The sequence below is a fragment of the Eleutherodactylus coqui genome, chromosome 5 (genome assembly GCF_035609145.1).
Source record: "Eleutherodactylus coqui strain aEleCoq1 chromosome 5, aEleCoq1.hap1, whole genome shotgun sequence".
In the NCBI taxonomy this organism is placed as follows: domain Eukaryota; kingdom Metazoa; phylum Chordata; class Amphibia; order Anura; family Eleutherodactylidae; genus Eleutherodactylus; species Eleutherodactylus coqui.
The window spans coordinates 135,837,599-135,863,770 of NC_089841.1; the positions used below are offsets into that span (position 1 = coordinate 135,837,599).

Sequence of the window (26,172 nt, forward strand, 5' to 3'; positions counted from 1 at the left end):
TCATAGCCAAAGAGAAGTGTATTTGTGGAGAAACGGAAGTACTTTGTATATAGAATCCCCACAAGAGCTCCAGGACAACTCCGGTTCTCTTATCCACGTCTGACACGTAACTTTAAACAATGTTCGAAAGACAGTTTATCAGTTTTAAAAATACATATAAAGGACGGCTGCTTTCTTTTGCCAAATCTCTGTTAAAGGGGTTGATTTAATGAAAAATATATTGCAGTTCTGACACCGTGCCACTCCATTATAGGTACTGTGAGCCCTCTTACTGCAGAATACCCCTTTAAGAGGTTAAAAACTGGAACCTCAAACAAAATTCTGTTTATTTCTGCTATAAAACGCACATTGTAACATTGAATTTCCAGGGTAACAGCCGTTGTACCCAAATGATTTCGCAACTGCAAACATCAGTCTCTGTTCCAAAATCAGAGCCATCCATGTATGTACTTGCAGAATAGTTTATGTCCTTGAGTAACCTTGGTCATGCATCCGTCAACTTACAACATCCCACTCTAAGCTTCTGCAGCGATCATGTCTCGGGTGACCTGGAATGCAGCTATTAAGGCACTAAGCTGAATCTTTTCACTGGTCCCAGAAGCCAATCTGTACCTGATAGAGGGAGAGCAGCATTAGGAAGATTCCATACTATAACAAGTCATCATGAATGTTCAGGTCAAAGATACAATTCTATACTAACCCCTTACTCTTGATGTCAGTTTCCAGCATAAGCCATGTTTGTGCCTTAACCCCTTCCCGCACCAGGATGTACATTTACGTCCTGGAGCTTTGGGGTATGTATGCACAGAGGTCGCGGGGCAACCTTTCTGCATACAGCGTGGGCAACAGCTGACACCCGCGGGCAATAGCCACGATCGCAGCTATTAACCTTTTAAATGCCGCTGTCAAGTCTGACAGCGGCATTTAAATCCACCGAGCGATGTTTGGGGTTTCATTTGACTCCACTTGAAAATTTTTTCAACGTTTTTCAGTACATTATATGGTACTTTAAATAGCACCATTAAAAACTACAACTCGTCCTGCAAAAAGCAAAGCCCTCATACAGCGGCGTCGATGGATAAATAAAGGGGTTACGATTTTTTTTAAAGGGGGGAGGAAAAACCAAAATGGGAAAAAAAAAAAAAAAGGGCAGCGTCATTAAGGGGTTAAAGACCAACTAGTTTTTCAGGTTTTTATTGTAGCATTCCAGGAGCACATAACTTTTTAAGTTTTCTGTCGACATAGCCAGGACAAGCTGTTTTTTTTTTTTAATGCATCATTTTTAGTACATCTAATGTAATGTATAGCTTTAATTTATTTTTAGGGGGAAAAAAAATTCTGATTTTATTTTTATGGCATGCAGTGTGCAAAATAAATGTGAATCCCCAGGTCAACACAATTCTGATGACACCAAATTTATACAGTTATTTTTATAACTCTTAGGCCTCATGTCCACGGGGAAAATCAGGCCCGCTACAGATTCTCCATGGAGAATCCGTAGCGGGTCCCTCTTGCCCCGCGGACATGAGGTATAAAAATAAGAATTAAAGGGGTTGTCTCGCGAAAGCAAGTGGGGTTAAGCACTTCTGTATGGCCATATTAATGCCCTTTGTAATATACATTGTGCATTAAATATGAGCCATACAGAAGTTATTCACTTACCCCCTCCGGTGCTGGCGTCCTCGTCTCCATGGCTCCGTCTAATTTCAGCATCTAATCGCCCGATTAGACGCGCTTGCGCAGAAGGGTCTTCTCCCTTCTGGTCGGTCCGGGCACGAGCTGCGTTCTGGCTCCGCCCCCTTCTACACGCCACCGCATAGCTCCGCCCCGTCACGTGTGCCGATCAGCCAATTAGGTGGCTGTAATCGGCAGTGGAACGCAAGGCATCCACGGTGCACCATGGGAGAAGACCCGCGGTGCACCATGGGAGAAAACCGCGGTGCATCCCTGGAAAGGACCGGCGGCCATCTTTGGAAGAAGTTTTATAAGTTGCTGAAACGCTAGAACGGTGAGTAGAAACCATCGTTAAAAGCCATTTACACTTGTGCATAGTAATGTTTGCTTTAGAAGGGGGACTGGGCAAAAAAATAAATTTCACTTTGGCCTCAAGACAACCCCTTTAACTCACCTTGCGCCTGCTCCGGATGCTCCCTTCGCCGCGGCTTCATCTGCTCTCCGTCGCGGCCGGATCTTCTTTCTTCGGCCCGGCGGATGCGCAGGGCACGTCTGTTGTGTGCCCCGCGCATGCGCCGGCCCGAAGAAAAGAGATCCGGCCGCGACTGAGAGAAGATGAAGCTGCGGCGAAGGGAAGATCCGGAGCAGGTGAGTAAATTTCCGATTTTGGTCTCCCGTGGATCCGGACGGCCTTCCATAGGCTTCAATAGAAGCCCGCGGGAGACCCGCACCTAAATGGAGCATGGTCCAGATTTTTTCATGCTCCATTTAAAAAAAAAAAAATCACTTTCATTGACCATCCGCGGGTATTTATCTACCCGCGGGTGGTCAATGCATCCCTATGGGATGCAAATCCACGGGCAGGAGAAGAGTTAAAATCCGCTGCGGATTTTAATTCTTTTGCCCGTGGACATGAGGCCTTATTATGTTTTTTTAAATAGTACAAATTACTATAGTGTTGTTTTTTAATGTCTTGCCATTTCTGTACAATTTTTTCTTCTTCTTAGATTTGTTTTTGTTGCCGCATTCCAAGAGCAATAGCATTTATATTTTCCCATCAACCCGGCTTTGAGGGCTTGTTTTTTGCAGGATGAACTCTAGTCTTCATTTATTGCATTTTTGGGAACATATAACATTTTGATCGCTTTTCATTCTGCATGTTTGCTTTTATTTTTAACAGCGTTCACCCAGCAAGTATAAGGGCTCATGCCCACAGCCATGACTAACTCCGCCTGCGGAATATCGCAGCAGAGTCTGTCAGGGCGTGCCCCCATCCCCCCCCATACTCGCGTACCGCCTGACACGCTGATGCGTGTGCGCAGTACAGCGCATGACACGGTGGGCAGAATCGCATATTCACGCGATACTTCTGCTGTACTGACAGCGGAAGTATAGCGCGACGGCCGGCTTCCATTGACTACAATGGGAGCCGGACACGCGTATTCCCACAGCATATAGGACATGCCGCAGCGTGAACATTTAGCTATTAGGCTCAAGAGAACCTAATAGCTGCGGTGTAACACGGCGGAAATCTGGCTGTGGGCACTAGCCCGTAATGGTAAATTAATTCTGCAGGCCAGTATGATGTCAATACCAAATTATTTATTATTATTTTTTTTTTTTTTAAACTTTCACCAACTCAAATTCTATCCATTTAGTCATGTTCGACTCTTGAATACGCTGTGGTACTCTATTCTCTATGGTTACTTTCAATTGCCCAATATTCATTCCCGTGCCCTTTTTGATGGTGTCCAGAGTCTTCCTAGTTTCCTTTTACCACTGACTATTCCAAGTAGTTTTTTTTCCAGACAATTTGCTCTCATCTTGCCTTCCAAGGACACCTCTGGGCTGATACGGTCTAAGACAGCTTTGTTAGTGACCCTCGCTGTCCAGGGAATTTGTAGAAGTTTCCTCCAACCCCACAGCTCGAAAGCATCAACTATTCTTCTGTCTGGTATCATCAATGTCCACGGCTAACAGCCATATGCTACAGTCAGGAAGACTATGCCTGTGATTAACCTTTGTTTCATGGCGACTGAGACATACTTGCACTTCCATATATAAGTCCATGCTCACCATTGCCGTATGATAGGCGGTGCTAATCGACGCTTTATCGCGCCTGTCCAGCTACCACTATGATTGATGAGGGGCCAAGGAATTCAAAATGATTAACCACTTTAATTTCCTCATTGATGACCTTTATGTAGACTTCCTTGTTGGCAGCAGTTATGATCTTTGTCTTAAGGTTAAGTCCTTCTCACTTTCTTATTGTAGCTTCAAGATTGTAGTCTTCAGATGCTTTGCTGTCTCTGATACCACAGTCGTATTGTCTGCGTGCCTTAGTTTAGTGATGGTTCTTCCCCCGAATACCCTGATCATAAGTCCAGCCACTTTATTTTTTCTTAATTCTTTATTTATCTCATTTCTGACAACATGTAACATTTTGATCACTTTTTAATCCTTTTTTTTTCTAGAAGTAAGGCTAACAATCTGCAAAAATGCAACATTTATAGACATGCAAATACACTCATGTAAAGCCAGTTTTAGGGTGCTTTCACACACTGTGGAACAAAACCGCACCTCTTGCGAGTACATGCGGATTTCACCTTTAGCAAATCCACAACTCTGACATTTACATGTAAAGGCCCATTTAGACAACAATTATCACTCAAAATTCATCTTTTGAGCGATAATCGTTGTGTCTAGCAGCACTGACATCGTGCAGTTTTCGCTATGCTGTCGCTCATTGTTGTCTATGTTGAAAGACAACAATGAACCTTATCAGGGATTCACAGCGGGATACAGCTAATACTATTGGTTCAGCTGTATCCCGCTCCCTGATGACAGGCTGGGTATGAAGAATAGAGTGGTCCAGCTGTGTTCTCCATACCCCACATGGAGTGCTCGGCTGTAAAACAGCCAGGTGCTCCGTGCAGAAAACAGCTGGATGCAGAAGGCAAGCGGGGACACCCCGCTTGCCTTCTGCATCCTCAGCTCTGAGCGCTCGGCTGTATAACAGCCAGGCGCTCGGAGGTGGAACAGCTGGAAGCAGAAGACAAGCGGGGACACCCCGCTTGTCTTCTGCATTCTTCGCTGGCAGCGCAAGGTGATCGCTCATCTTGTGCTGAAAATGACAACGATTATCGCTCAAATGTCGCTTGAGCGACATCTTTTGAGCGATCATCGTTGTGTCTAAATGGGCCTTGAGAAATGCAGATTTTTGGGGATGATTTGAAGGCACCCTTATTCTATCTTGCCCATGCCGGTATGACAGTACACAAAAAAGGCTTTGTCTGCATCTCCCTGATACTACTTGGAATCGAGGGGAATGGGGATGTGCTCCATATCTTCCTGGAAAGACTGTAATGGGCCATTTACACAGGACTATTATCACTCAAAATTCATTAGAATGAATAAATTTGAGCAACAATCGTGCAGTGTAAATACATAAAAAAAAAAAACCACTCACAGGTGTTTATTGCTGACTTTGTAACCTAAAACCCTTTGTCAGTGTACAGGCTCTGCACAAGCGCGGATGACGTTAGTGGTGACATCAGCGCTCATGCAGTCGTTTACCTGCAAGTCTCATTAATCGGTTTCCTTAAAGTACCTGCTGCATCTCTACATACAATCCAGGAGGAAATGTCTCCGACTTACCAGCCACTTGGATAAAGGAAAAAATATATACACTGCTGCCCTTGTGCATAAAGAAATGTAATTGAAACTAAAGACTTGATACATTTCCCTTTAAAATATGTATGTGACAAGTACACAAGCGGGTACACAATACTTACTCTATATCAGCCATCTTTACTAACAAATGCATCCGAACAGATGGAGGAAAATCCACTGTGAAAAAGAAAAAAAATAAGTTAATAAATGAGCTATTATCATCCTTGGCTGTAGCCTTCTCATACCTTTATCCAAACAAGCATTGGGTTAGGCCAACGCACTCCAGCTTGTCAGCTTCTTTAGTGTTACCCACTTAGATGCAGAATACCATCTCAGGTCTTACTCTCATACTCTTCTTTGTGGGGAAGGACGGAGGTATTACATATCTACTAATAAAGCTATTATGATCGCCAATCGCCTCCCCAGGGGAACCAATTATTGCAAATTTCCCATGTTCTTTGTAGTGGCTCTTAAGTCTGAGCAACAGGGAGTGACCAAATTAGAGGACCCCAATCAATTAAATGCAAGGCCTGAAGCGGGCAATCCATTTGATATTGAGTACAAGTTTATATAACGTCTATTTAATATTGCAGAGATTATATTTCTGTACAGTAGGTCGTTATGTCTACATAGAAAGTCACTAGTCATATAGATTAGAAATCTCTTATTGGCTTTGTGTTCAGCTCCCCCTAGTGGCTAACTAATGATTTCTCACACCATTCAGGTAGATAATTAACTTTATACAGTTGCTGTGGGAACCATTCTGAGATAGGGGAAAATCACCAGAGAAACCAGTCACAAACAGATGGCACTTGACTGAGGAGCGAGTCCCCACTGCTTATTTCCCCTCTTCTACACAGCACAACAAGGATATCAGGTATGCTCTCTGCACCAGCTGGACCCAGGAGAAAACAAAAAGACGTCATTCTTTGACTCACGGGAAATGAAAAACAACTCACCTTGGCAAATACAATATCAACGAAGTTCTATTGTAGTGATAATCTTGAAAATGCAACACATACACACAAGTCCCAAAAGTACTACACCCAGGAGGGAAGGCCGATTAAAAAAGAAAAAAAGTGTAATACACACTAAATAGAGACTGACAAGAACTTATGATCAAACTGGAATGTCTGAGATCTGTAGGTCACAAAGCTGTTGAGTACATGTATGACATAACCTCGCACAAGCCAAGCGGGGCCAACTCTCCACTCACTCTGGAAGCACCGCCACCTCACCAGGTCGGAGGGGGGTGTCAAGGGACCTCCACTCTCAGAAGTACAGATTCCAGAAGTGGGACATTGATGGCATAAACCCTTATGGTCTGAAAGGGCGAACCGGAACTACTACTATATTCCTCTGACAAGCATGCATGCATGCATGCTTACTTCCAGACCCAGACCCTCCCAGAAACACAAGACCCCCACCAATCCCAAGAACAGGGCTTCTGTGCCCCTTCTCCTCCCCACTGTGGGTTCACTCCACCCCCTGCAGGAGGAATAAATGGAATGTAGTGGCACTCTAGCATAGCAGTGCAGCTCCACTCATTTCCAGACAGCAGAGTGCTTGTACTCCACTATTTCCATCAGCCGCATTGAAATGAATGGAGCAGAACCACACATGTGCGACAGCCACCAAATTCAATGTGATATTGCGTTAGGTGGGTGCAGAGAGTCTATAGTTACGAGAAGAGGCTTTAATAGGTCACGGTGAGAATGTGGTGTTGGAAATACAGATCATCATTTAGTAAGGTGATATTTTTTACCTCTGTGTACATAGACATGTACTTCAGTGAGAATATCGTGAAGAGCCAGGCCTTTCAGGGTCTTCAGTTCCATGATATCTGCATGCAATACGCTAAGTAGTCTCACATTTCCAAAAGACAAAAAAGCCTATTCATTTTCTATGTTCACTGTAAAGAGTGGTGCTACTAAAATAGTAAACACGTTATTAGGCTGTAACTAGGTTCAAATGATATTTACTACAATACTTGTAAGAGTTGTAAGTTTAGAAAACGTTTCTTACCAGAAACAGTGCTACTTTAGTCCACCCTAAATAAAAATCTAAAAAGGTGGCTTTACATTTTGTTTAAGTGGCCAGTGCGGGGGGAAATGTCTCAATTATGGCATACAGGGCTATATCCATTCAGCCAGAGCCAAGTAGAGGGGGGAAATAAGGACATGGATTATGTTAGCAGGACAACCACTTTAACATGGCATTCTTCCTGTAGTTAAGCTAGCCACACGCAGATTAATGACCTTGTCAACCAACCATTTGATTCTTAATATTTTATAGCAATCCTTATATACTGCACATTTAATTGCTTGTTCAGGAAGTTAATAAGTAGATAACCTCTATGGATTTAATGTGTGACTGTCTGCCTTGTCACATACAACTCCTTCAATACGGGAGCCAACACTGCAAAATCTCAATCCCAACAGCACAACCCTTACCGATCTGTGGCTACAAACATAAGAGGATACTTTTATATGCAGCGGTGAAATCCTTGTTGAGCATCCAATCCAGAATGTTGGCTATGTCTGCTTTCAGCGGATGACCAGTGCAGGTATATACGGTATCCTCTGTCACTTTTCCATAAGCCATATTTGTACTCTGAGAAACATAGGCAAACGTCAGTCAGGACAATTATTAAAGCGTGAAGTATATGTAACATTCTGCCCTATATAATTAATATACCTTAAAGGAGTCGGCTAGATATACATTTATTAAAGTGTAACTAAACTTTTCAAAATCTTGTGACATGTCAGGAGTTTTGTTTTTTGCTTTGCTTGGAGCAGTGTAGCAAGTCTATGGATCCCATACACCGCTCACCAATAACGGAACGGGCACAGTGTTCACATGAGCTAACTCTTCTTTTTCACACTCACTTTAGTGATGGGTGGAGGTCTCAGTACCCGGAAAAACTTCTGGCATATCGCGGTAATAGGTCAGAGGTTTTTACAAATTGTGGCTGCACTTTATATAGCGTCAAAATTATGAGACAATTAGGCCTCATGTCCATGGGCAGGTCGGGTTCTGTGGGCGGGAGCCCCGCAGAGGGATCCCACCCTGCCCGCGGCACGAGGACATTACTTACCAGTCCGGATGCGTGCAGTGGAGATTTTTTTTTAAAAAATGTCCTGCTTTCCCGCAGCACACCTAGAGTGACAGTTCCAGGTGCCGCGCAGATCGGACGACTTTCATTGACTTCAATGGGAGCCGTGGCAAAATAGAGCATGCTGCAATTTGTTTTCCAGACCGGATGGTCCGGAAAGGAAACCTGCATGCTTTAATTAAGCTGGGGGCACCCATGATTGTCTATGGATCATCCTCGTGGGGCATCCGGAATTCAAACCTGCCCATGGGCATGAGCCCTCAAGTTGAGCATGGTCTAAGAATTGATAGGAGACCCCCTCTGCCCCCTACCTCATAGCTTCAGTGTAATAATTTACAATGATTCACAATACAATATTTAATATACACTGATCCTTCCCGGGCCACTGTGTCTTCAAACCAAACAATGTCATGGACAGTGCAGATATACAGTACTAGCAAGTTGCTAGAAAATCCTGCAAATCCGCATTTCACTGGTAAATACCTGCATTACTGAAGTGCATGCACTGACAGGCTGTGTGGTGGCGCCTCTCTACAGTACAGTATGGTATTACATGTATTACTCCTTTGCCTCTCCTAGACACCAGGTGAGAACGGCTTCATGTTACCTCTCTGGTGCACCGTGTGTGCTGTAAAGACCCTGAAGTTGTACTTTACATAGAAAACGATGTAGTTTTTATCAGTTATTTCTATTGTATGTAAAGGACTTCATCTGTAATACTTATCTGCTAAAATGTTCTTTAATCTTCATTCTGCATTACTTTTGCTTGACATTTTCGGGGCTTCAGAACCAGTTTTCAACTCAATTATGGTTTCAGCATAATACTAAATTTTCAACTTACAATGGTCATCTATTTGTATGTGAAGGGACCACTATATACTGTAAATGATAAAATGGCTAACGTGATAACTCAGAGGACCTTACTGCCTGCAGCTTGACAGAGCTCCCAATAAATCAGTCTTCAGTTGTATTTACCTGCAATATATTCAGAGACCTCCGCATATCTCCATTAGACAGGGTCACCAAAGCCTTCATTCCATCTGGAGTAATATCCACACTGGGGAAAAGAAGGTGGAAAGACGGCACAAGTTTGTAATGTGCTCATGGAGTCTGGAGATCGGCTGAGCAATATATGATCCTACTTACGCTTCCTGCTGAACTACATATTCCAGCCTGGGTACCATCATTTCTGAACTCAGGGGACCAAAGCGAAACCTTGTGCATCGGGACTGTAACGCTGGGATGATCTTTGACAAGTAATTGCAAATCATGCAAAACCTTGTGTTTTCTGTAAACTTCTCAATTACTAAAGGGATAAAAAAATAGAATACGTCTTTGTAGGACAAAAGTCACATGATTAAGCGATGCAATTATTTTATACTTTTATGCCGTTTTACCCCAAATTGGTGCTCATTTCAAACTAATTAATAGCCACAAGATTTTTCAGGTTAACAGCAGTGTTAAAACTACACCGCTATTATCAATGTGAAAACTTCATCAAACTGCAATAAAACCACCTGTTGGCGTCCTTTTCAGCCACTACACGACTTTCTACATATTGTTCTAACCATTGATAGCCTTAACCCTTTCCAATCCAGTTCCCCTGCCACCAGCATACTCCCTAGCTCTTATTTATTTTGGGAGGGAAAGTGTACTCCTTACAATTACTCAACAGAAAAACATTAACAAAAAATAAGTGAACTGCCATCATAATTTTATTAGCAATTTTTTGAAAATTAACCCTTTCCAATCCAGTTTCGGTCCTCGCCCGACATTAAGATTTCCCTGCATAGCTCTGATCTCAGACAAGGCCGGCACGTTTCTAGCAGTATACAGGACAGCGTTCTGATGTCAGAAGCTGTTCTTCATAATGTGTTACCATATACAGGGCAGCGCATCCAGCTGGAAAGGACATTTGAAAGAACATCGACAAGTACCCTGTATGTCAGCTGCTTTAACCCTTTGCAATCCAGTGTCGGCCCTCATCCAGCATTGGAGCTATGCAGGGAAATTTTTATGTCAGATGAGGGCTGACCCTGGATTGGAAAGGGTTAAAGCGGCTGACATACAGGGTACTTGTCAATGTTCTTTCCAGCTGGATGCTAGACATGGGCTGCAGCACTCTGGTTATGGGACCTGGATAGCGAGAGGTTTGTATTAACTGGTTTATTTTGTTTCTGCTTTTGCCGTGCTCCCCTCCCATATATAAAAAAAACAAGGTTCTGTACAACGCCGTACATAACCTAATTTTCATCTAACGAACCAAACCTAAATCAGGATTCTAGTACCATACATTATGGTTTAAGGTTTTCAGCTTGCATAATTATGCTTGTTAAGAATATATATTAAACATATCAAATACATCAAAAACAAAAATAGATCCACACGCTGCAAAATCTAACATATCAGTGATCAAGATCTAGTTAATGCTGATTATCGGAGCCTCGTTTATATTTTACAGTGCAAGAAGGATGAGCAAAGGTAGGCACCATCTACAGCAAGTCATCACCTTGCCTCAACTAACAGTCATTCTGGGTGCTACCATGCTCCCACATTCATCAGTAAGGCCTCCCTCACACAGGCGTTTGCAGAAACGCAGTGTTTTTCAACCAAGAATGCTGAAAAAAATAATCAATAAATAAAAAAAAAAAAACAACAAAATCAATACTTGCCTAGCTGCCGCTGTCTGCTCTCTGCCGCTGGTCTCTCCGGAGCTACCGTCACTTGTCAAGCCGACAGAAGATCTTTTGTTAGTGATAGGGATTGAAATCTTCTGCCTCCAGCAAGAGATGCTGTGATTGGCTGAGCGACGGATGTATGGCTGTGACTGGCGCATCCAGCGCTGGCTGTGATTGGCAGAGCCAGTTGACACTCAGCAGCGCGCAGTCAATCAGAGCAATCTCTTGCTGGAGGCGGGGGGATTTCAATCCCAGTCAGTAAGATCCTCTGTCGGCCTGACAAGTGGTCGACAGCCTGCACGGAGCTCCGGAGACCAGCTGGAGAATCCCGGACGACGCCTGTTAGGAGAGTACTCTTTTTTTTCGTAGTACAGCTAGTGCTTGCATTTAGCGCTGCCAAAAACGTGGAACCAATTTGTGCCATGTTGTCAGCAGTGCTGAAACCACTGCCCATTCATTTCAATGGGCAACGCATGGCTGAAAACGGCCAAAGATAGAACATGCATCGCTGTTGAAGACGCTGCGTTTTGACGCTTGTGTGAACAGCCCCACTGAAATGAATGGGAGCGTTGTATAGCGTTTAGCGCAGCGCTAAACGCTGTACAAGGACGTCTGTGTGAGGGAGGCCTAAGGCACTGCCAGCGATATGGGTGCAGTTTTGACTACAGGCTTCATGCAGTTTTTTAAATTCTCAGTTGCTGCTGTTACTGTGTTAATAGAGTGCCAACATATGACTGCATTTCACGTAATGATCCCACAGAGCCCTATATGTCAAGTCCATTCCCATATATTCTAAATCTACTTTATACCACTATTACTCCTTCCATATGCTTACAACAGCACATGTAGATCACCTAGGATATTGCTATAAAGAGTCCATGCTGTAGATGGTTTATTTTCTCCAGTTACTTGCTGGTTTCCAACTACTTTAATTTAGCCTTAGTAACCTAAATGTACAATAACGGCCACACAAATACATTGTTGGATCGATCAGCTGATAAGACAATCTGACAGGATTTATGTCAAGAAGGGGAGGCAAAAGACAAGACCTTTTCCAAAACTAGCAATGCCAACATTAAAACCCATTAAAGCAATGACAAGAACTCCTCTCTAAGCCCGAGCTACATTAATCATACCCAGCAGGTAGCAGTAGCAATAAGCGCGACAGACAAGCTGCTTGCATAAATTCAGCTGCTGTAGCATAAAGACATGGCAGATTGTTATGTCTATCTAGGATTTTCAGAAGACCTTGTAATTTTGTAATGCTTCCAGGCATATGGCAGCCGAGTTGTGAGCCACTTTACCTCGTCTCAAAGCATTCTGTGCATCTTGAGTCATTGCATCTGCTTCATCCAAGATCACAAGTTTAAAACCTCTCCTGCAACACACAAAGGCAGATGTCACATTGTAACAACACAAAGTAGACTGCTTACATTGTACACCAGTGTAGCATAATACAGGCTAATAACCTGGCACCGCACGGACCAAAATGTCAACGACGTGACGGTGTAAGATATAACACAGATAACACGAGGGCGTTCTTTGTCCGATCATCAGATTGTATAATTAGTACAAACGATGAGCTGATGACAGATTGGCTTATTTATGTGAACATATGCGGCTCGCTGGTCAGCTCTACGTCTCCATATATTGTATCTGAATATGTAAAAGCTCTAGTAGACATTCATCAATCTTGTTGATGAGCGCTTCTCTAACAGAGCAAATTGCAATGTGTAAGAGAACCCATGGGCCCCGTTCACATAGCCATGGGGCTGGGCAATTAATCAAATTAATTTAATTGTCATTTTGCTGAGGCGCAATTCTAACTTGTGTCAGAATCATGAAATTGAGATTATCCCTGTGGTGTGTGTGGGATTCTAGGGAGTGAGGCTATGATAATTGGGGATGGTGGTGTAGGTTGTGATGGGGTGTACGCATAGTTCATAGGCGACTGCAATGACTGCAGGGTGTGGAACCCCATCCTTCAAGTGTACAATACTAAAGTTCACACCCCATTCTTTTACATGGTAAATCGCATACACATCAATTTATGGGGCAATGCATGGTCAAATGTGCCCACCAGCTATATTTCTGCAGCTTTATGTAGTCTAGAAGGAATGGTGTAAAGCATGCAGTTCGGTCACTGGCTACATCAGTAATAGGGAATGAAGCAGAGATGTAAAAAAAAAAAAAAAAAAAAAAAAAAAAAATCTATTAGCCTGGAAGCAGTTTGAAAAATCCTGGTAGTCCATGTTCACACGGAACAGATTTGCCATTGATGGAATATGAGAATTAGCATGACTGCGATTTAATGAGGCTAGTCTGCAGCCTCCCTATGCAGAATCCACGCCAGTAATAAAAAAAGCTGTGGATTTTGACATCTGCAGAGTGCTCAATATTCTGCACAGATTTGTTCAAGCAGATCGTTTGAGCATTTAGGTGTGGAAGTCGTGCTTTAGGCTGCATTCAGACGAACGTATAGCGGCTCGGTTTTCACGCCGAGCCGATATACGTCGTCCTCGTGTGCGGGGGGGGGGGGGGGGGGGGATGGAAGAGCAAGGAGCAGGAACTGAGCTCCCGCCCCCTCTCTGCCCCTCTGCACTATTTGCAATGGGGAAAGGCAGAACGGGGGCAGGGCTAATTCTCGGAACTTAGCCCCGCCCCCTTTCATTGCAAATAGTGCAGAGGGGCGGAGAGGAGGCAGAGAGGGGGCGGGAGCTCAGTTCCTGCTCCTGGCTCTTCCATCCTCCCGCCCCCTGCAGATGAGGACGACGTATATCGGCTCAGCGTGAAAACCGAGGCGATATACGTTCGTGGGAATGCAGCCTTATTCCTAAACATAGCCTTACAATACAGGATGCGATTTAGTAAGGAAATCCACTTACTTAAATATTGTTCTTGTACTGGCAAAGCTTAATATGGGGCCTCTGACAATATCTATGCCGCGATCATCTGACGCATTCAACTAGTAATGAAAAGTGCAATGTTACATATTCATACAGTAGCCAACTTTTTCAACAACTTGTTCGTATAGGATAGGCAGTGTGATAATTAGCAAAACTGCAGTTTACATAAAATGACATGTTTGTATTGAAAATTCACTCTAAAATGCTCGCCACTAAAGTTCTTCCTGCCTCCTAACTTGCTGTCAAGTGTTTTGCTAAAGACAGCACTACAGCAGAACAGGAAGTAGACAAGGTGGATGAGACAGTATACTCATTGAAGTCTATGAGAGCAGAGCGGAAGGGGAGACACACACACACACACAGATGTGCTTGTTGGAGCGAATAAGAAGTTATCTGTTGCCATTTCTCTTCACTGCTCAGTCTTGCTGTACACTGTCTGTAACAGAGGCATTATTTAGGACAGGCTATAAATGTTCTGGTGATCTGCAGTTTCTCCTCCACAGGCAGTAAGGAATTGGTCAATAAACTTTTCTATTTCATCCCACCACTCTACTGTGTAACCTTCTGCATAACGAGATTCTGTCTATAGGGAAGCCATGTAGGCCATTCACTGCCTATAATCCCCATTCCTTAGATAAGAGGTGATTGGCCATTATGGTGGCACGACGTGTTGTCCCTTCATATGACAACATTTTACAGAAGAGGAAAGAGGAATTGAAACAGGAATGGAAAGGTAAGTGGGGAAAACTGGTACTTCAGCAGCCTCTGGTTTAAGTAAACTCTACTTTGCTAGGCAGTACTAAAACTGGGTTCATGGCCATTTAACAGGCACGGCTGAATCCCTACTGTCTACAGGAGCGTATATATTCATAGGAACGCTGGTGGAGTGTATGAGTGACTGTAGACACTGTATTCCTTGTGCAGGATCTCACTAAAGTTCATAAAATAGAAATAAGTTTTTACCTCTAATACCATAGAGTTGAACTCCTTATCTTTATAAAGTTGCTTTGCGCAAGCTAGGATTGTGGAAGTTTTCCCAGTCCCAGGGGGTCCATAGAATAAGAGGTGAGGCAGTTTGTCTTCACTTATGAATCTTTGAACTAATGAGGGATACAACACATGTACAGATCAGGCACTGCTTTATACAGTAAGGGTATGCTCACACAGCACAATACACATTATTTTTTTCAGTGCATATTCAGCTTCTGAAATCCTTGCAGAAATCCATGACTAAGCCACGAATTTGTCAGTCTCCATGCTGTGGATCAGCATGCGGATTTAGCCCTTGTCAATGGCCTGATGTGAATTCATTGCAGAATCTGCATCAAGAAGTGACGTCACTTTTATCTGCACAAGGATTTGAAAACCACGCACTGAAAGAACCTACACAATACAGACTGCAGAGCGGATAGCCATTCACATTAATGGGATTTGCCATGGATTTCATGCAGAATCTGCAGATTCCATGTCAAATTGATTGCTAATTTCTGCCACGCGAACATGTCATAAGCAGTGAAATGAGCACTTATAGCATTAATTGATGGCCTATACTCAGGATAGTTTATCGATAGCAGGGGATGTGGGAGGGGGTTGTTACTCAGGACCCACCAGAACTAGTTGTTCGTGGCACCATTGCACTGAGCCAACTTCTGCAGGAAGCAGACAGCTCTGTCCCCCACTGCAGTGGCTCAGCCAAGGTTTCATTGATTTCAGTAGGACCTCGTCATGCAATACCACGCTGAGCTGTTGCTTCCTGCAGAAATAAGCTCAGTACACAATAGCACCAGTCTAGAAAACACCTGGCCAGTGGGGGTACCAGGTAACAGACCCCCGCCGAACCTCTACGGATACCCTATATTCAGGATAGGCAATTAGTAGTATACGACTGGACAACTCCTATCAGCTAAAATGAAAAAAATTGTATTATCATACAAAGTGGAACATGTTATGGATGGTGATGTAAATTGTACTTTAGCACAGCGATGACAAACACTAAACAAATCTGAAACGTGTTTACACCCTGACCTACTAATTCACACGGGATTTGGTACTTGTGGGTTATCTGTCACCTCTTTTTTAATATACATCATTCAACTCTATCACCTGAATAATATAAATATTTATTTTGGAGAAATAAAGAGAGTTTAAGGCCTCCCTCACACAGGCGTTTGCAGAAAACACTGCATTTATTGCGGTTCCAGCAGCGCTGCCAATACTCACCTAGCAGGTGCCGTCCAGGTCCCAGCTCTCTGGGCAGGCTTCCAAGCATTTGTCATCCCCACCCCTCCAATCTAGTGTAGCTAGGGGTGATTTTTTGGGTAGGTCTTAAATTTCAAGCCACTCCCAAATCAGGGTGTATTTTTAGGGTGCTGAAACCGCTGCCCATTCATTGCAATGGGCGAGACAAGCTGAAAATGGCCAAAAATAGAACATACATCGCTTTCAAAGCGCAGCGTTAAAAACGCAGTGTTTTGACGCTTGTGTGAGCAGCCCCATTGAAATGAATCGGAGCGTTGTACAGCATTTAGCACAGCGCTGTGTGAGGGAGGCCTAAGAAATACTGTTTTTTTATGCACATATATTGGTGAAACATTTGTGAAATGAATTTAAATGGTGACAGATAACCCACAAGTACCCTAGATTTTATTGTGGGTTTTTTTTGACTCATTCCAGATGTTGACTACAAAAAGAAAAAAAAAATAATAAGACATTACATTATGAAGTGTGAAGGGCTCCTGCACAGGGTCGAATTTGATTTGCAGAATCCGAGGCTGGTGGCTGTCCCTGGATTCTGCAGCAAATACAGCTAATAGCCTTCGAGGGAGACCCGCTGCTTCCTGCGCACACATGGAAATTTCCACGCGTGGCAGGAAAAACGCAGCACGCTCCATTCTGTGTGGTTTTCTATCCTGCAGCCCTTTACAGTGACCATTGCAGAAGGGTCACGGGATCCAGGACAGCGCGGCCTCCTCTCTACTGCGCATGTGCGCCGGACGGCACTCCCGCAGTACAGGGAAAAGAACCTGGACAGGTATGCGAGGGTCACTGGCTGGGCACAAGGTCGGATCCTGCATGCAGGAGGCCTGAAGCAATCAAGAAAAAAATCCTGGAACACAAGACATGTTCAGTTGCTTTTTTTTATAGCACAAGTCAATCAATATTGATAATTATAATAAGCACCACAAGTAAATGCATTGCCTAAATATTTATTTTCCTATTGAATCACAGACCAGAACGCCAAAAGTATTTCAAAACGCAAAAAAGAAAAACTGAACAAAAGAAAAAAAAAACAAGTGTGAACACAACTCAAAGACAAGCGACTTACTTGTACTCAGGATATCCTGATGGGAGATCAAGTCGTCAAGTGTTTGGGGTCGATACTTTTCCACCCTGAGCGAGAATAGATATTTTACCACAATGTTAGACTGTTGTGTATTAGAATGTTTTATGGTTTCCTCTTCTATAAATAATAAAATACCCCTTTAAATATACAAGTATGTAATATTCTGCATGGCATCAGTCATATCACACCTCCCCTGGTTTTCACTTAGCAACAACATAAATGCACATGTGCTGCATCAACACTAACAAGAATGACTTTGGGTATACTCACACAGCGAATTTTCCACAGCAAATTTCACCACCCCACACCCCCTTCAAAATCCGCAGCGCTTTATAAGACAGTAGTGCAGCCTGCAGAGCCATTTCGCTCAGGTTTTCAGTGGAATTCAGACGAAGGGTCCAAACTGAACCTGCAATGCTGGTGTGAACAGGCTCTAGTGATGGAAGAAGGAGGATTGCAGCAACTAATTCCCTGTGTAGCTCCAGAATTAACATTTATCCCCCATCCACAGGGCAGATGATAGAGCAGCAGTGTGCGTCTACCTCAGGGGAGTCAGGACAACCTCCATACACATTAGATGGTGGATGAAACCTGCTGAAGAGCGGTGGGTTTAGACATTCATCTACGTGGCCACATGAACTACTGACCACCCTGTAGACTGAAGATCCACGCATATACACACAGGATGGAAACAGAACAGTCCCCATTATAGTCAATGGGGCCTGCTTGGAGCCGTTGGATTCGCCGGGGGATTCCGTTTTCCTGGTACTATAATAAAGCAGGAGAAGGTAAACCTTAACGCCAATCCCCGTCCTCCGCACTCATGCTGTACGTGTACTATTCTCCCTTTCAGATTCCTTCTTTTCCACTTTAAGAGTGCGTTTGCTACCAATTTTGTCGCAGCTTTTTGTACAGGTCTGCAGCAGATTTTACTCCTTCACGGGGAAAATCAGGCCCGCTGCGGATACGTAACACTGATTTCTGCTGCGGATGCAGTGCGGATCAGCATAAAATTGTATTTTATTGCATGCGGGCGACATGCGGATGCGTTTTTTTTTACGCGCGTATGTACACGGATACAATTTTTAGGCTGGTGGTGTTTTGCACACTTTACCGCACCTCCTAGTACTTTCCCCACCTCCCAGCCTTGAAATCCGCAGCGGATCTCCCACACCCATTTAATTCACATTTAAGATCCACAGCGGATCTCCCGCACCCAATAGAGATCAATGGGGGCCATCCGAAGCGTGATCTGCACTTAAATGGAGCATGTCGCGTTTTTTCCCCCCGCACATGACATTTTTAAATCACTTTTAAATACCATCCGCGGCTAATTATATAACCGCGGGTGGTCAATGCATTCCTATGGGAAATTTTACATGCGGATTGCGCGAGTGATCCGCTGCGGATTTTAAAATTTATTTTCCCCCATGGACATGAGGCCTTAACCCTTTCCATTGAATTCAAATTGCAAAGGTGAAATCTGCAGCCGATTTTCTCGAATATCTTTGACAAAATCTGCAGTAAAGGCCCATTTAGACGCAACGATTATCACTCAAAATTCGTTAAAAGTGAGTGATAACCATGACGTGTAAACACGCGCCTATCGTGCACTTTTCGTTAGCGATTCGTTCATCGTTATCTTTCAGTCTGCTTAAAATCTATCGTTTGGCAGTTTGGTTTATATGTAATTCAGTAGTTTAGAGTTTTTTTAATCTTCATCGATGCACAGGCAACTCAAGCAAACTATTGTTCAATTATCGTTAAATGTAAATGCTACACGGCAATAAAAGAACAAATTCCCGGCCGCCTCGTCCATTTTCAAACGATAATCGTTACGTTTAAACGGTCGTCTTTAAAAGCAAAACCGCTCACTTTTGATCGCTTAAACGAATTTTGAGCGGTAATTTTCGCGTCTAAATTGACCTTAAATCAGCGACGTGTCAGCACACCCTGAAATGGAAATTGTGGTCTGGAGGCGGCTTACAATTGTATATAGTCAGGGTCCATGCATCTGCACCATCATTTCCCCTGCATAGTGAGTAAGGCTGCCTGTCCACGGGTGATGATCTGCTTGCAATAAATTGCCCGCGGATCACGCTCTGTAAAGCTTTCCATAGGGTTACTATGGAAAGAGCAGCGTCTGCATCCACCAGCAGAGAATCATAACATATTCTCCACTTGCGGGATTTATATCGCGGCATGCTGCGATTCTCGGCAGTGAGCTCATCTACTAGCTACTTAAGAGCTTATTAGTGTGTAACCGAAGCTCCTGCTGTATACAGAAGACAGCGGGGGTGCCATCTTCTGTATACAGCTGCTGTGCTCTCAGAGTGCTCAGCTTGTATACAGCTGAGTGCTCCGAGCGGGTATGCAGAACACAGCTGGAGCGCTGTCTTCTGCATACGTCTGCTGTGTTCTCAGAGCGGGATACCAGCTGAAACAATACTATCAGCAGTATCCTGCTGAGAACTCAGCGTGTGGTCCTGATGATTTTTAGCTTGCTAAGATGTAGTGATGAGCCAATAGTGCACAACGGTCGCACGTTTAGACAACCATTATCACTCAAAAGATGGCTTTTGAGCGAAAATTGTTGTGTCTAAATGGGCCTTAACATTCCTGATGCACAATGGAGCCGGCTGGGGAGAGGCATTTACCGACAGTTAGTTGTAAATGTTGGTGCATATCAATGGAAGCCGTTCCTGCGGGATCCGCAGTAAAATAGAGCATGCGCAATTTCTTCCTGCACGTGCAATCCGTACGCCGGGGAAAAAATATATCACATCCGCATGCTTTTAGCTGCTCTGCGGGCGGCTTAACTTGCAGATCTCCTGCGCAGGTGACGCAAATCAAATCCGCCCATGTGCATGAGGCCTAACGCAGGGATGGACAGCTAACTTATAATCCAGAAAGGTGCTAAGAGCTGACATTTCTTCTTTTAGGCTGGGTTCACACGGGGCGGAATTTATGTGCGGATTGTCCGTATAGCAATTCCGCCCGCGGCTCCTAATCCCGGGATCAGCCAGCAAAGTGGACGAGATTTGGCAAAAATCTCATCCACACGCTGTGGCCAATCTGTTGTGGCAACGGACATGCAGCGCGGAGAACAAAGACACAGCATGGCAATTCTTTTCTCATTTCCGCAGCGGCCTCTCTCCTCTCTAGGGGGAGAAAAATACACAGTGGTATGCCGACAGCGAGACCGCTCCTTAGCCCGCAGCTAAAGGCCGCGGGTTTTGAAGCTGCTCTTTTCCAGCAGAATTCCCCCAGTTTTTCGGTGCGGCCATTCCGTGAGAGTTCCACCGAAATTCCATCCCATGTGACCCCAGCCTTAGAGTACTAGTTTTGAGGCCTTTATCAAGACCCACCTGTAAAAACTCATGGATAAGGGGGATGCCTTTTCTTTGAAAGGATCTAGCCCGCATGGAGCAAAACTTATAAAGGCATTCAACTCCCTCAGATAAATGTGAGAAGTGACTTGCTTTCTGCTAGCAAGTAAAGTAGGCATTACAGGATCTGTTAACCCTTTGTGTTTTAACATCAGCCTTTTAGCATCAATGCTGTCAAGTTCAAGATTTGGGGATGGAAGACTGGACCCGGAAATAACAGGTCCCCTCAGTTGGGAAGTATTGAGGGTTGGTCTACTGACAGGGTTCTCAGACATGAGGACCAAGGTCTCCTGAGCTAAAATGGAGCAATCAGAATGACCCAGGCTGTGTCAAGTCTAACATCTCTCCCCCTCCCAGGACTGGGAAAAAGCATCCAGACCCAGGGGATGGTCCAAGGGATGGAGGGAGTACAATCTCTTGGTCTTCAGATGGTCGCTGTTGGCAAATCTGTTGTCAGAACTCCCCACTTCTCTAGTATTAGACTGAACACCTCCTGATTTGGGCACCGCTCTGATTGCTTCAGTCTGACCCTAAACAGATGACCCGTTACAAGAGGAGTTTAGATCAGTGAAAAGCTCTGCTTGCTTAAAGCCGTTGAGGGCTGTCTGTGGAGATGTGGCAGCCATTGTGTTGTCTGTTAGGATTCTCACATCCTCGTTCCGTACCTGAAGAAGAAAGGTCTTCAAGGCATAAACGGCAAGGAGTTTGAGGACTGCACTAGATAAACAGACCTTGATGAAACCTCAAATCCCCACGGACTGGCAGCTGGGAGCAGATTAATCTGCTCTGGGGCCTAGAAATCCCTAAAGACAGATTGGACAGTTGGGTCCAACACAGAGGGGAGAAATCGCAGCATGCTCTATTTCTAGGCCCATTCCGTGCGGATGACTTCCATTGAAGGTCACGGCATCCGAGTCATAGCCTAGCACCGGCATGGCATAATCTGTACTTCGCATGTGCGCCGGCGGCATATCCACAGTACAGAAAAAAAAAGAAGAATCCAAACCGGTACGCAGGGTCACCGGCCGGGCACTGGGTCAGATTCAGCTGCGGGATCCAACACGGTTGTGTGCATGCGGCCAAAAAGAACTGGAGTTTTATTTTTAAAAAAGCGAATAGCATCCCATCCCTACTTCTGAATTTGGAACTTCAACAAGAACCCCTTTAACAATAAACGGTCCCGCAGTATGATGCAATACCATAGCATTACATTATACCGTGATCTGACGCTACAGGCATGGCTTGATAGGCAATCTGCCACGGCAGCCCTGAAGGCTTTCAGAAGGCCCCTGGCTGCCATGGCAACCGTACGGCACTCTGCATTCTCACCAGGACCCCCCAAACATTGATTGTGGCATTTAAATACCACTATCAGAATTGATATGGCATTTAAAGGGTTAAGAGCTGCAATCAGCAAGGCTGCTGACCGGAGCTGTAAAGGGCAGGTATCAGCCATAAGAAGTTTGGATGTCATGTTCCAGCTAACGGGTGCTCATTATTTTTTGAGGGGGATTCTCCAGGACTTTTACTATTGATGAGCGATCCACAGGATAGACCACCAACAGTTGATCGCGGGGGTCTGCCCTGCAACCACGTTAACATTACAGTGGTCTGGTTTGGTACTGCAGGCACAGCTCCTACTGAACTCCATGGGAGCTGTGCCTGCAGTAACAAACATGGTTCACTGCAAAACGGGCAGCGCTATCTGCTGCCAGTACTGTCCGCAGCTACAGCAGACCCACGGACCAGCTGATCGGTGGGGATCCTAATGGGTATACGTCACCAATCAACTATTTATGACCTATTAGGAGGCTAGGTCATCAATAGCAAGAGTCTCGGACACCTCCATTAAAATCCTACATGGTGTTGTTAAGGCTCCATTGGGACAACACTCAGAAATATTTTTTGCCAGCACCTTAAACAGGTTGTATCAAGTTATATTGTTATTCCCCATCCACAGGGTAAGGAGAATCGTTATGATCGCTGGGGGTCTGATTGATGGGAGCTCTACTGATCCTGAGAACAGGGGTCCGCTCAGACACAGACTGAATGGAGTGGAGGCCGTGCAGTCGCTCCTTGCACTTCGGCAGTGCCGCAGATTCCCAGGTTCATGCGCTCCGGCAGCCTCATTGAGTGGAGCAGTGATATGACACTTACTGCCTCTGCTCCACTCACTGGGGACTGACCAGACCCCATAACATCATCCTCTATCCTGTGGATTGGGTATACCTTGGCACAACCCCCTTACTGCCTGCACTGTGTACAGCTACGTGCCCGACGACCACAGAAAAGCGCTGCGTGCACCTTGCCTGCTGCGCCTGCAGTTCTACAGCAATTAGATGTTGAATGCACCCCCCCCCCCCCCCAACTGTCTTAAGCACCGCCTGCGGGTCTTCAGAAGTGACGTTAATGGCCCCATTACAATATGTTCATCTTTACCCTTTTAATACTAAGGGCTGAGTTGGACAAACCTATGTGCAAAAACACTCATCGCAACACATTTACGCATGAACGGGGTAGATCTGCACGCAGGGCTGTACTTTCTGCGTACGAAGGACCAGTTCACACGCGCATCCTTTCTGTGGATTAGGCCGCCTGCACATGGCAGAGGAATCCGGCCCTGGCAGCAGCGGCATCCGCCTGTACCTGCTCTTCTTTTCTGTACTGCGGATGGGACACACGGCTCGCCGCCGCACATGTGCAGTACAGATATAGATTTTTTTTAAACTCCTGCTTTTCCCGTGCCATCGTCTAGCAATGGCGCAGAGTCAGCAACGTCAACTGCGGACGGGCCGCGGGTCTGACAGCTTCTATTGACTTCAATGGAAGCCGTCCTCACGGAATCCAATCAAAGTAGAGCATGCTGCGATTTTTCCTCAACGAGCGGAAACAGTTTTCATGTGCGGGAAGAATCACTTTTTGAGAGCATGCTCTGGCGGTATTTACTGCAGAACCCGGAGGCGGATGAGCGCCCCGGACCTGTGATACACATCTGGCCGCGTGCAGGCGACCATACAAGGTAATATTTAACCCAATAAGATCCAGGTGAGTTTTCCCGGCGCTGCGCGGTGTCTCACCCCCCCCTCCGTATAGCTGCGCGGTGTCTCACCCCCCCTCCGTATAGCTGCGCGGTGTCTCACCCCCCCTCCGTATAGCTGCGCGGTGTCTCACCCCCCCTCCGTATAGCTGCGCGGTGTCTCACCCCCCCTCCGTATAGCTGCGCGGTGTCTCACCCCCCCTCCGTATATCTGCGCGGTGTCTCACCCCCCCTCCGTATATCTGCGCGGTGTCTCACCACCCCCTCCGTATATCTGCGCGGTGTCTCACCACCCCCTCCGTATATCTGCGCGGTGTCTCACCACCCCCTCCGTATATCTGCGCGGTGTCTCACCACCCCCTCCGTATATCTGCGCGGTGTCTCACCACCCCCTCCGTATATCTGCGCGGTGTCTCACCACCCCCTCCGTATATCTGCGCGGTGTCTCACCACCCCCTCCGTATATCTGCGCGGTGTCTCACCACCCCCTCCGTATATCTGCGCGGTGTCTCACCACCCCCTCCGTATATCTGCGCGGTGTCTCACCACCCCCTCCGTATATCTGCGCGGTGTCTCACCACCCCCTCCGTATATCTGCGCTCCTCCTATAGACTTCTATGGGGGGACTCTGCTGCACAAAATGCTGAAAGATATAGCGTGTCCTACTCTTCTCTACATGAGCAGAACACGCCGAGGGAAAGAGCATTGTAGTCAGCATGCACAAGTCTGGTGGGGTGAAGGATGAAGCCCTCTCACACAGGCGCTGGTAAAAACAATGATTTTTAACCCTGCGTTTCAGCTGCACTGACTGCGTTTGTGTTCAGCAGTTATAGACGCAGCCAAGCGGATAACGGGAGAGCTAAAAGAAACGCAGTCAAAATCGCAGTAACCCCATTCTGCTGCGCCTCCAGCAGCGCTCAAACCGCACCCCATTCATTGCAATGGGCACAGCATCGCGATGTAAAACGCATGAGAATAGAATGTGCCCTCCTGCCCACGGGGGGATATCTGCTGCAGAATCCAGGAGGGGCGCCCGCACCACAGACCCGCGGCAAATAGCGCCTAAAGCACGCTGTGGGAAATGGATTCTTCCTCCACACTTGTGGTTTCCTCAGAGGAGACATCGCAGCAGGCTCCATTTTTGCGCGGATGGCTTCCATTGAAGTCAATGGACGCTGTCTGACCCGCGGCCCGCCTGCAATGACATTAGAGAAGAGTCGCGGACTCTGCATCATCGCCGAATGACAGCGCAGCATTCTCTGTACTGCGCCGGCCGGCATAGCCACAATACAGAAAAGACAACAGCGGTCAGGTGCGCAGCGGCAGCGGCCGGCACAGGGGCGGATTCTGCTGCGCCATCCGGGCGTGTGCAGCGCTTGAAAACTGCAGCATTCAGGGCTAGTGCCCACGGCTGGATTTGCGCCACGTTCCACCACAGCTGGTTTTATTGAACCCAATAGCTCAATGTACACGCTGCGGAATCCCACCGCGAGAAGTTACCCGCTGCATGTCCTATTTGCTGCGGGCATACGCGCGGCCGGCTTCCATTGTAGTCAATGGAAGCCGCCCGTCACGCTATACTTCCACTGAGCGCAGCGGACGTATAGCGTGAATACGCGCCCCGCTCACCACATCACGCCGGCAGTGTCATGCGGAAGCCGCACAGCGGATCTGGAGGCCAGTATGGGGTCTCTGCGGGCGCCGTGATGGATTACTCTGCGGTATTCCGCCTGCGGAGCCCTAATACACTTTAGTGCAAGTCTGAGAAGCCGCATGGAAAACAATTGCAGCGCTGAAAACGCTGGAAAGCCGCCTGTGTGCGGGCGGCCGGAGACGCGTCCACATGACGGCAGGACACACACGGGGACACCCGGCATACCAGGGGAGGTTCCTGCTCGCTGCAGCCGGAGTCTTCCCGCCGGACACCATGCTGCTGTCTCCGCTGACGGCTCCACTGGAGAAACTGGCGCGCTGAGTCGGGGGGCGGGGCCTGGCGGCTGCACGCGCTTCTCGCGAGGCTTCCGGTGTGTGAGGCGGACGGACGGTGTTCTCTCCCTGTGTCCCCGGCGCCGCCGTGTAAGGTACCGGGCTGTAGTCGTCGGGCGGGAGCCTGTCTCACAGGTCTGCAGGTCACCGCCCAGCTGTTATACCCGGTGTATGTCCTCGGACCTGTGCGCCACTGTATGGTCACGTGTCCGGTCAGCTGCTGCCGGGACATACGGGTACGGAGAGGGAAATATACATGTCTCCGTATCCCCGTCGGTGCAGCACAGTGTAAGCCGGAGGCTCCGCCGTGTGCTGCGGCCGGCAGGGCTTGTTCACACCACCAGCTGTCCGCGTTATATACCACGCTCTGGG

At 46.2% G+C, this 26,172-nt stretch overlaps 2 protein-coding genes across 7 annotated transcripts in view; one reads left to right on the plus strand and one right to left on the minus strand.

Annotated features, from left to right (window-relative positions):
• Positions 1-25,821, minus strand: RFC5 (replication factor C subunit 5). The gene is made up of 11 exons (XM_066603210.1): positions 25,694-25,821; positions 17,371-17,435; positions 15,009-15,145; positions 14,025-14,104; positions 12,444-12,517; positions 9,608-9,767; positions 9,437-9,518; positions 7,830-7,959; positions 7,112-7,189; positions 5,469-5,523; positions 1-612 (listed from the first exon to the last, which is right to left on the minus strand). The coding sequence occupies exons 1-11, from the start codon at positions 25,741-25,743 to the stop codon at positions 516-518; spliced, it is 1,008 nt and encodes a 335-aa protein (XP_066459307.1). The 5' UTR covers positions 25,744-25,821; the 3' UTR covers positions 1-515.
• Positions 1-26,172, plus strand: part of LOC136627809 (uncharacterized) — an 884,798-nt gene that overhangs the window by 851,095 nt on the left and 7,531 nt on the right. Inside the window, exon 1 of one of the 6 annotated variants that reach the window (XM_066603211.1) lies at positions 25,784-25,895. The exons of 1 other annotated variant lie outside the window; for it this stretch is intronic. The gene's annotated coding sequence lies outside the window, so the exon portion shown is untranslated. Of the gene's footprint in view, positions 1-25,783; positions 26,037-26,172 lie in introns of those variants that run through there. 4 more of the 6 variants (XM_066603212.1, XM_066603215.1, XM_066603213.1 and 1 more) reach the window with 4 other exon arrangements.